This window comes from Saccostrea cucullata, unplaced genomic scaffold (genome assembly GCF_032062105.1).
Source record: "Saccostrea cucullata isolate Sc308-1 unplaced genomic scaffold, CSIRO_AGI_Scuc_v1 ctg226, whole genome shotgun sequence".
NCBI classification, from domain to species: Eukaryota; Metazoa; Mollusca; class Bivalvia; order Ostreida; family Ostreidae; genus Saccostrea; species Saccostrea cuccullata.
Window position 1 is genome coordinate 207,135 of NW_026931887.1, and position 11,768 is coordinate 218,902.

At 35.3% G+C, this 11,768-nt stretch overlaps 1 protein-coding gene across 1 annotated transcript in view; it reads left to right on the top strand.

Moving 5' to 3' along the window:
- LOC134233921 (trichohyalin-like) overlaps positions 1–8,880 on the top strand; it is a 30,066-nt gene extending 21,186 nt beyond the window's left edge. Inside the window, exons 9-24 of the mRNA XM_062715979.1 lie at positions 98–507; positions 1,426–1,500; positions 3,826–3,864; positions 4,018–4,038; positions 4,134–4,220; positions 4,302–4,607; positions 5,463–5,780; positions 5,861–5,983; positions 6,093–6,224; positions 6,483–6,611; positions 6,701–6,781; positions 6,883–7,120; positions 7,204–7,286; positions 7,383–7,463; positions 7,551–7,857; positions 7,958–8,880. Coding sequence (XP_062571963.1) covers positions 98–507; positions 1,426–1,500; positions 3,826–3,864; positions 4,018–4,038; positions 4,134–4,220; positions 4,302–4,607; positions 5,463–5,780; positions 5,861–5,983; positions 6,093–6,224; positions 6,483–6,611; positions 6,701–6,781; positions 6,883–7,120; positions 7,204–7,286; positions 7,383–7,463; positions 7,551–7,857; positions 7,958–8,220 — 2,693 coding nt within the window. The 3' untranslated portion in view covers positions 8,221–8,880. The remainder of the gene's footprint in view (positions 1–97; positions 508–1,425; positions 1,501–3,825; positions 3,865–4,017; positions 4,039–4,133; positions 4,221–4,301; positions 4,608–5,462; positions 5,781–5,860; positions 5,984–6,092; positions 6,225–6,482; positions 6,612–6,700; positions 6,782–6,882; positions 7,121–7,203; positions 7,287–7,382; positions 7,464–7,550; positions 7,858–7,957) is intronic.
- The last annotated feature ends 2,888 nt before the right edge of the window (positions 8,881–11,768 follow it).

The window sequence follows — 11,768 nt, forward strand, 5'->3', positions numbered from 1 at the left end:
TTGATACTATTAAATGTATGTACAACTGACCTTTGTTTTCTTAAATAAACTTATAAATTCACACACTTTAACCGTCTTTTGTTTAAATAATTTCCAGATCCGACCCCGACATCTGAAACCGACTTAACTTGGCTGTATATACTCCTTGGCGTTTTAATATTTATAATCATCGTTTTGATCATCATCATTCTCCTCTGCATCTTCTGTCGTCGAAAACGACCCCAAAAAGATGACGAGGAGCGCAACATTACTGAAGAGTCGGATGACGATAAAAGCACAGAAGACCAGAAGAGTTTACAGGAATCACCAAAAGAGGAAACCAAACCAGAAGAAGAAGAGGATGATAGGGCGTCCCAGGACTCGGGGTTCATCCCAGATAAAATTGACAAGGAAGAAGAACAAAAGCACGATGTTTTACCCGGGTCAGAAGAGAAGAAAGAGGAGGAGGTCCGAGTGGAAGGTGACGGACAAACAAAGGAGGACCAGGAGAGACCAGATACAGTTGTGGTGAGTAACCTTAATGGTGCTCTTGAATAATGTATAGAAGAGTTAATATCTTGGGAAGATCTTTATTACCATAGTCCCTACTGAAGAACTTCAATACAAGTTGTCCTGCTAGATGCATTGAAATAGTTTGATGGTAATGAAATGCTGCGTCTTTACTTTCTTTGCAATGCATTTGGTTTTAAAGATCTTAAAGATAGGATAGATTAATGAATTCCCTGCATTTCTTTTAACATATATCAATAATAAAACATTGGTAAATATATAAATTCAAAATGAAAGTTGATTTCACTGAGAAAATTCAAAAACATTTTCGATTCGTATTTAGATTTTCCGGTTATCTATCTACATAGCTTAGTTACATAATTTTGCTTGTCAACAAAACAGATACCGAGCACTGGCAACAGAAATTATGACTATCAATAATTCTTTCAATCAATATGACTTGTTCCATCGATTTAAAGGGAAATTTAATAGCGTTTTGAAACTCAGGACAAAATAATTTGGACCCTATAGAGAAATGCAAACAAACGAGTAAAAGGTTTAAAAGAATTATGTGTCGGTGAAAGATCGTAACGTTGGTAAAGTGTCATGGCGAATTCCACCATTGATCATGAATTTATGTGTATTTATTCTGTGGAAAAAGTTATTGTTGGTGTTTCCCACAAAATTTCATCGTTTTCAAAGGACTTGTGATAAGCTAAAATTGTGAAGGACAATAATTCTACGTTGGGAAAACATGGAACGGATCATTTTTACCATTCTTTAAGAACTCATGGAAAACTTTGATCATAATCATTGAAAATTAGACTTCATCTGAAGACGCCATTGTCTAGGTACAGGGACTGAACAATTAAGACTCTAATTTTAAGCACCCCTTTTTATGATGCACAACTGTAACGCACAACTTAATATTCACAGAGTAAAATGTCGGATCTCGGTAGCACTCTAGCACCGTCTGAACAGGTTGACGGGCCTACGCCCTTGCCACTGGAGGTAGGTAAAGCCTCGATCCTAAAATTGTGCCTCGCACGCTCAAGCTGTACGCTCTAAGAGTACCTCATACCCTAGTAAAAGGCAGTGTAGATCAAGGAAGACTTTATCTTATTATCTACAGACGTGGTAAGTGGGTATGAGGATTCCTTAGAAAAGTACTCGGGCACCTGTCCATTATTTAGCATCCTCTATAGACTTACCTGCTTCCACGCCTTCCTGTCCGCTTAATTCTTGATTGTAAACGACCAGTCTGTACTGTGACAGATGTCATCATCTGTACTTGATACCCAGTGGCCTCCATTGCCTGGCATCACCTTCAGCCTCCGCAAGCTTTGTTGTAATATACAGATTATAACTTCATATTTCACTAAATATTTTTCATGTTTTTGATATTGTAACTCTTTCCCCGTTGCTATGCTTACCTTTAATCTGATAATATGGGGTATATGTTTGCTACCTGATTCTAGTAAAGTTGTAAAAATTCTTATTTCAAACTTAACAGTGAGGTCATTTGGTGCTTTTTTGTTAATACGTGTATAATAATTATATTGTTGTTTCAAAGTGTGCAAACCCCATGTTTTTTCTCACTTTTATGGTGTGTTGTTTTACTTTCCACTCTTTCACATTGGTTTTGATTTGAAGTGTTCACGTAAATAGCTTTTGGTCATATTCAACCAGTGAAGAGCATTTTTATTTTTAAAAATAAAATCATCTTCCATTAAGGTTGATTTTCATGAGGAAGATGAATCTCCAAAAGTGGAAGAAAAGGTAGCCATGAAATGTTGTGTCCCACGCACTTGTGTTTGGGTTAAGGTGTACATGTGAAGGGACAGTTTTCTCTTGCACGGTAAAACAGCTCTTTAGGTTGAATTAAATAGAAAAGGATTTGTGTATAGGGGTGTTTGTACTGATTTATCGCATATAGATCCCACTTGCAATCTTTATAGATCCACAAAACAAATATTTCGTTCAGAAAATATAATCAGAACTTTACAACAAATCCCTTTAATACCCAGGGCAGGAATAAACATTTATAGATATCTGCTGAATTTTGTAATGTATCTGTATCCTCTCATTATATCGAACCGAAAAAAAAGAAGAAAAATCAGAAGGCATGAATAGTGTAACACTCCTAGCAAGGAATCCACATATTATCCTATACATAGATATATATACACATTGTAGGGCGAAGGTTGCACAGTTCAGTATGTTGTATGGAGATTCCTGGGTAGTATAGATGTGGACTTTTCAGCTTAGCAGAGAAATAGGTCAAAACTATCATACAATTTGATGAAACCAATGTTTTTTGTTTATATATTAAGACCATCTTGAAAAATTGATTTTTGAGTTAAAAATAAGTTTGTCGAACGTGTTTGCTTATGAGTTGATTATTTGCATATTTTTTCTGACAAGTCTAGAAAGTCGAACTATTGAGGACAAAAGTGCAGAGGGCTTTTCCCCTCTGGAAGAACAATGTTAATACAACAAAGGGGGTACTGAGAAATGAATACTTATCGTATTGACATTGCCTTGGTGTGTCTTATTATTCACCCCCTATTTTGACAGCGTTATAGATTACAGAGAACGCAGTCCTGCAGCGAGGATCAATATACGAACTTTACAGACCCTTGACTGAATAGACATTAATTTATTACTGATGGTCGACTTCTTGAAGAAAAAATTCTGACATGTTAACAAAAAGAAAATGCTTTCATTGGGTTTCAATCTGTTCAATACTTATCTAAGTGTTTTTTAATAATCGAGTTATATATTTTTCTAGCAATTTAAATCTTTAGCGTCAGTCTGGAAATCCTTTACAAATATTTTGACACACACACACACACACACACACAAGATTCTTGCATTAATTTTAGCTCTAATAAACTGTTTTATTAATTTAATAAGTATTCATAGATTTACGAAGGTATTCAAAGAAACATTGATTGCTATTTTGTTATTAGAAAGAGGACAGAGAAGCCAAAATCAAGGAAAAAATAAAAAGAGTAGAATTGAAGGTATTATTGTGTGGGTGATTTGGGGAAATCAGAATAAACTTTGTTGATGGTATTGATGGAATATACATTTGTATTTATGGTGACATTGCAAGGAATGGTCGGGTTGTGGCACTTGTCAATTTATTTCATATTTTAATGAAGAAGAAATTGCAATTCACTGGTTGCTTTTATATGTATATGCTTTATTGTTGATGCTGTGCTTCGAAAAAAACCTTTCCAGTAAAAATTCAAGAAAAAATATTACAATATTAAAATTTCTGATGAAAAGATCTTGTTATATGAAATTGGGTGTTAATTTTTTTTATGACAGGAGCCCACTCCGAGGGAAGAGGAACATAATGACGAGCAAGTATGTGGCATGTTCATCTAGAGTCAGTTTAATGTCAGTTCTATCATGACAAAATTATTTCATTTGATTAAAGAGATCTCTCCATGCCGTTGTATAGATACATAAAACTGAGACATGAATTGTTAAAACTGCATTGATTTTCTTTCATTTCAGAGACCAGAGGGACCAAGTTCTGTAAGTTACAATTTTACTTCATAAACACTACCTTCTTGTTTGAAGTTTCTTAATTGTAACACTCGCATCACTCTTTTTCTTTTTATAATGTAAAGGAAAGCGGTGAATCTACTGAGGACGAGGAGGAAGTCCAGAGGCGGATCAGGGAAATTGGGGGGAAGAAACACGGACCAGATTATGTGGTAGTATTTTATTTACATCAACCTTGATTGGCTATTTGCAGAACCTTTGGTCTTTGGCTAATACATGAGATTCATTTGCAGCCTGAAGGCCAGTTGAGCAAGGTACTGGTCACCAGGGATATGCATGAGAAAAAGAGAAACAAGAAACAGAAGAAACTAGGTCGCCATGTTGGAAAATCAAAAAAGAAACAAGACAAGCGGAAGAAAGATGGCGGTACCCCTGACCCGTTAGAAGAGGAGTCACTGAGACGGAATGGGGACGGGATCAAGGCGGAGTATATGGAGCAGTATAAGAACAAAAAACGGATTGAGACAAAACTGGATGAAGAACACTACTGGAGCGTGGATGACGGTCTGGATCAGTTCAAACTGGAAGACTATGATGACGTGAGTAAAACGTTTATCACTTAAAATCTTCTCGAACACTCACTTTATCTTTATTATAGTCAAAAATGGGTAATGCATTAAAAGTTTTTGTTAATTCTAAAGCATTTAGAATCTAGTGTAATAGGTTCAGCAAGAGCGAATGGACAACCTGAAATTGAAAGTTACGTAACACAACTTTTTTTTCAAGAATTCAGATTAAATTACATTCACACTTGCGTCAAGTGAATAATCAAAATGATGTATAGACTATCAAAATCCAGCCGTCCTCGGCGGATTACATAAGGTTAAAATTTGCAGACGTTCTAAATCTTTAACGCCTTTTCATACCATCAACATATTTAATTTAAACTTCACACAGCACCTTAAGAAGTTCATAAAATGGATACATTAAAAGTTTCCTGGTTTGATTTGTATATGAACTTTAAACTGGAAAAACAAATTTCATGATCAATTGAAGCTTTGAAAGAAGGGTTTTACAAACATGGAGAGGAATAAAAGACCACATTGTTTTCTGCACACGTTCAATATGATATAATTCTATGTGACCTTCTGGTGGTACCCAGGAAAGAAATGAATAAAATAAAAGACATTGATTTTACTCTAGTTTGTTTGAAGTTGATAATAAACCGTGCGGCTAACAGTTTAGACGTCTGTTTATTGAAAATCAAAAAATATATTGTTCATAATAAATGATGAACATTTACTCCAAGTTATAACACATGAATCTGTATTTCCACAAAAAATATCACGTTGCAGATCAATATATGTCTCAAAATATTGTCAAAATCTCAAAAATTTATTAAAATCTGACCCTGTCTGCGTTGTAATTCATTTCTTTTCAATTTATTACATAAGGAATTCGAAGAATCATTTCCAAAGGAGGACGAACTGAATAAAGATGAGGAGAAGATGGAGGTGGAAAATCTTGATAATGTCAATGACGCGACTCGTGCGAACATCGACGGCGGTGAGAAAGACCGCGAAAAGGACAGCGGAACAGACAGTCCCGGACTGAAGGGAACTGGACAAAGAGACGATGATAACGATGCTAATATCGACAGTGATCCGGATCTCCGCGACGTAGAGGATGACGAAGTTTTCGATGAAGAGTATGTCAAAGGAACAACCAACCTTCCTCCAGGATTCATCCGCGACTCAGAGGGTCGAATCATTGTAAGTACAATAATTTATTTTCGAGTGTTTAATTAAGAAAATTTGTATAAAAAGGTAATATTTTTACGTCTAAATTTTAGAGGGTGACAGATGGCCAAATTATATCTGAGGAAGAAATGGCACGATATTTCAAGAAAGCAAGAATCAGGAGATTGTTTAGAATTCAGCGACTAAAGCGGAACAAGAAAGGACGACCTACAGGGGTAAAGCAAAAACAATATCTGGAACAATTTTGAAATAAAGGGAGTTAATTTTAAAAAAAATAAATTAAAGATTAAAAATGAAAAACCTTGTATATGATTTATGGTGCAGGGTTATATAGCTGATGAGTTTGGTCCTGAAACAACACTAACTAAAGGTGAGGAAAGAAAAGAGGCGGAGGGAGAAGACGGACCCAAACCCAAACATCCTCGATCCTCAGCTGACAGACTAGGTTCTTCAGAGGTACAAGTTCCAAATTATTACAATCTTAACAATACATGTGTATTGGAAATCGAAATCATTGATGGAAAACAAATGTTGTAGGAGAACGTATTAGTTAGTGGTTCAAATAATTGATCAGATTCGATAAAATAAAAAAAAATGGAAAAACAGTTTGGGGGAGAAGAAAAATGAAACTCGATCGTCAGTTTAGGGATAAGACTTAATTGTTTCAGTGGCAAAATTCTTTGTGTGGAATTGACTTTTTGTTGTAATTTCTAGCGAAAACAAAGAACCTCTTTAACCAAAGTAGATAATACCGGTGGAAAGTCAGTGGCTTTTAATGTCGGCAAGGAGGACGAAGAGGACATTGTATTGTTCGGCGAAGACGACGATGACGTCAAACGGAAGGTCTGGTATTCATTTAACTTCTGCTTGTCATGATTCATCCATTATGTTTGTTGAAAATCAATCATAAACTTATTCTTTGGTAAAAACAGGGTCGGCGTGATGTTGCAACGCCAAGCCGGGAACTTCTAAAGAAGCGCTTGTTTAAATCTCGGAAAAAACGTGACCCTCATGTAAGTGGAACAAAAATGGATGCCACCTAAAATTGAATTAAAACTGTAACCTACTAAGAACATGATTTATAATCCTATACAAAACTATAACTTGATTCCAGTTAATACATGTGTCGGAGTCAGAGAAACCAAGGGAACTGAATGACTTGGTGAAGGTTTACGGTCGAGGTGTAGGAGTGGGATCGTCTATCGGAGGACCAGGGATAAGCGGACGGCCACCTCTTCCTCCATCCTCTCTGCAAAGGAACGACAGCACGCGGGGCTCCCTTAATCCAGAACAGCTCAGACAGTTCAGACAAGGACTTGCTAATGATAGGAAGTTTCTGGAACAAAGGAAAGGTAAAACAGGCCTTTCAGCGTAAACTGTTTACTTGTGTTAAACATTGTATAACTTATTTTTATTTATTTGATGTGCTTTTCAGGTGAAAGAGACGCCCTTTACGTTAGGGAAGCATTCACAACTCCGAATGATCTTGAAATTGAAGAAATTAAAATGGATAATGAGGTACATTTACAGGAGTATGTTGACTAAGAAATTACAGTAAATTATGAATTCTTAGTGTGCATTTGTAAGGTTCCAAATGGATTCTTTTTTATTTAGGATGGTAAATCAATTGATATTGGCGATGAGGATGAGTTTGTACTGGTAGGTGATAGAACACAGTCTAGACCAGATGGATACGTAAGTACTTTTCAGATCAATTTGCAGATCAACAGAATCCGAGATTTAATTGTAAATATGGTGTGAAAACTTTTTATTTTCTTACAGCAATATTCACCTGAACCATTTTTCACGATTGTGCGACGCAGTGGAGAAAAGCTCAACAATGAACAAGGAACGCCATGGTGTACACGTCACGAACTACGTCACACTATTCCATGGTCGCTCAGAGAACCTACGTCTATGACGAGAGCCAATACAACACTTAACGAATCTGGTGAAAGCATGCGCTTAAATGGTGCTTCAAAATCTGCAGACGCCAGGAAACGAGATATGGACGAATGGCGCCTTAAAATACTTTTAGAAGAATTATATAAAGACAAAAAGTATTTCGATCACGTGATTGACTCAACAGGTATTTTAAATCTTCATAGAAAACGTTCAAACAAAATAAATTTTTACTTGCAGCATCCATGGAACCAGGTGTGATATTTCTTGTTTGTTTTTTTTTATAGAACGAGATAAGGATCCGATATTAGATGAGCGGGACCTTGCAGAACATGGACGTGGATACTTGCTGGACAGAGCTGAATTCTGGGATCAACAGATGAGGGACCACCCTATTCCCCTCCCCCCGTGGTGTGTTCCATCTCGTGTAAATACAACATTGAAGTTAGAATCTGGGCGTGGATCTCAGACCTCCACAGTGACTCCCCCTATATATAGATCCACGCCCCCGCCCAATAACGTGCCAAACAATAGCAAAGACTCAATCTAAACCTCTGTTTGCAATACCCTTTGTTCTTCACCAGAGATTACCTCCTTGGAAACAGCAGCCTAATTCTTCCATTTGATTCGGGAATCAATTTTTTTTTTTCAGATTTTTTCTTGACAGGTTGGTTTTAGCCTTGTATTTCCGTGAATTTCTGTGATATGCTGAAAATAGTCTGCAAACTAGTGTTAGATATTATGTTCATTTATCAATTATGTACGTTGAGAATGATTCAATGATTTTTCTAGATTTTTCTAGATAGATTGAACTGTAGCCGACCTTGCTTGCTTATAAGGCATAAATAGTTATCTCATGGATTTCCTGAATGAAATTTGAGAGAGTCTAAATGTTGAGCTGTGATACAAGACTGTGATGAATGTTGTTAAAGTAATCTATCAGTATTATTTTAGATATTTATTTGTTTGCGATTTTCGTGTGTCCCTTGTGTAACCACATCGCTCAAGTTCTGTAAGCTCTCCAATTTGTTTGGATCTTGTATTCTACGCAAGTCTCACTCTGGTGAAAGTTCTTTATAAATGTATGTACTTTGCATTTCATACGCATTATGAAATTGGCGAAGGAAAAGCAATGACTCTTTTCAAATAAAATTTGTCTTATTATTTATTTTGACATTCAAATTCTAATACTGAATAAAATATTGTCTAAATTCAGGTTTGGTGTTTATTGATTGTGCCAGACAATAATAATATTCATAAGTTTGGTCTTCATAACCTCCCTAACCCAGGTATAATTCCAAGGAATTCCTCATGAAATACAGTAAAGTGAATCAAAAGTCTTTATTTATAACCCCTGGTAAGGATTGGGTTCAATTGTAAAGAGAATTAAAAGTAACTTCATCAGAATTATCGTCCTACTAATAAAAAATCAGTAGTTGTACAATTGATTCACTCTACTTTTGAGCCATTTATTAGCTTAGACGATGCAAACCATGATAATTCGTTGGTTACTCGTTTTCCCCCAATGAATCAGTCTTAACAAATTTAGTAGGGAGGTGAATCTGACTGTGAGGCCTAGGTTCGTCCTCCAAGAACAATGAAGATTCCACAGTATTTGGTGAATGAACACCATTAACATAGAAATGCTTAAAGGAAAGCTATTAGATGAAAAATGGAGATAACGAACAGTATTCAAGCTCAAAGTCGATTTAAACAATAGAAATAGTGAGCAGAGCAAACATGGACCTCTAAAACATCAATGGTGCGATCAAGTGACACGGAGGAGTAAGCATCCCTTTCTGACTGTCACACCCTCTGGGTGTTCCCTGTCATGATCGGGAAATAAAGGGGAATCCCTGGGCAATTCAGTGTGTAAATAATGGCAAAATAATTCGTATGAAAACATTGTTTCAAATTAATTTTTTTATCGGTAACAAAATACGCTTTTCAAATTAATATGAGGTTATACATGTATGTACATGTACAAGTAGAACAATTTTTCTGATAATCATATTGTTTATGGAAAAATTATTTCCATTTGTAATATTTCAGTAAGTTAATACTTTAACTCTTGCATTCATTGAATGATATTTATTTCTATATTTTTTCATCGATTATTATTGATTATATCAAAAATACATTAAAATATACAACCCATGCGTTTTAAATTCAACAGTATTCATTTTTTAGAAGGTTAACTTGACTTGAATTTTAAAAAAAAAAAGTGACATAAGTTTTTCCTTTATTTATCAATGTACATAAAACATATTAAAATTTCTATTGAATTTTTTTTATCCAGGTATTAACACGTACCTTTCAGATCGCAACAAGATATTAAAATTTTAATATTTCACCGACGACAAAGTATCGTCAAAATGTAGTTAATGATTACTTAGATAAAATGAAAATTTGAATTAGAGACCTTTCTTGATCTTTGATACGTCAACATAGCGACGCGCTCTTCTAACAATAGAGGAATGATATAGATTTCAATAGTTGATCTGAATTTAAATCGTCTTATCGTCAAGACCAAAACATGGAATATCTGTGTCTGGGTTCGTGTCGAGAAAATAATACGATCTTTTGAAAGTCTAAATGTTGTTGACGTCATATTATGTAAACTTTTACATGGCAAATACCCCATTTGCAAGATTATGAAAATATACATAAAGTTTTCTCGCTTACTCATATTTACACATGTTCATTAAAAACTTGGCAGTGGTTCCTGTCAAGTTCATTTTTTTTCAAAATATGGATGGCTTTCCTGAGCTGAAAGATCAAGTGAGCTTTTCTGACCAAATGTTGTATCCCGTCTTTCTGCCTGTTAAGTTTTTACATTTTCAACTTCTTCTGAAGAATCTTTAGATCAGATTTAACCAAAAAGGGTTAAGGGGAGTTTGAATTGATAAATGAAGTCCCTTTGCAAGGGAAGGTACTTTATTTCAAAATATTCCTCTCCAGAACTGCTGGGCCAGAAAAAACCCCTGAAACTTAAGTGGAAGCCTCTTGAGGTAGTGTAGAATCTAAATTGTTCAAATCAAGACCCTGGGGGAAGGTGGGGCCACAAAAGAGAATAGGACTTTTACATTGAAGTAAATTGAGAGTATTTTTCAAACATTTTCTTCTCAACTACTTGGCCAGAAAAGTTGGACCTAGTGTGAAGGCATGCAGAGGTAGTGTAGATTCTAAATTGTTTAATTATTGACCCCACAGGAATAGTGGGATCACAATATTGGACGTTTTAGATTGAAACACAAAGGAATGATGTTTAAAATCTTCTCCAAGAATAACTTAAACTTTGTGGAAGCCTCCCCAGGTAGTATAGATTCTAAATTGTTCAGATCATGACAGCCGATGGAAGACGTGGTCACAATACGGAATAAAGTTATTAAAAGCTTTACATTGAAATATATAGGACCACTTTTTACAAATCTCAAAAAACACGAGGCAGAAAAGCTGAAATTTATGCGGAAGATTCTTGATGTAGTGTTGATTCTATATTGTTCAAATTATGGTCCCATCGGTTAGGAAGGGGTACAATAGAGAATCATTAACAAAGTTATACATTGAAATATGTTGGGAAATCTTTTAAAAACCTCTTCCCGAGAAATACTGGGCCAGATAAGCTGAAAATTAAAAGGAAGTATCGAGGTGGTGTTCAAACTATGATATCCGATACACTGTAAAAAATAACTAGTTAATGTCACGAAGAAAACTAGTAGATTCACTGTCCATACAATCACTACCTTAACAGTAGTTTTACCAGATATTGGTATATTTACTAGAAAAGATTAGTAAATTTAGAATTGATGAGTAACTTTCACTAAGTATTTAAGTATCTATACGACCCCCGCTCCACAACTCACTATCTTAACCAGTAAACTGAAAGTTTACTAATCACGACCAACGCTTTACGAAACACACTAGTTAAATTCACTAGATTTTTCTTTCAGTGTAGAAGGGTGGGGGCACAAAAGGGAATCAAATATTTAAATTGAAATACGTTGGGATTTTTTTTTTTAAATCTTTAAAATCTTAAAGTAGTGTAAAGTATATTATTTTAATCATGGTCTCGGGTGTGGTGAGGCCACAATAAAT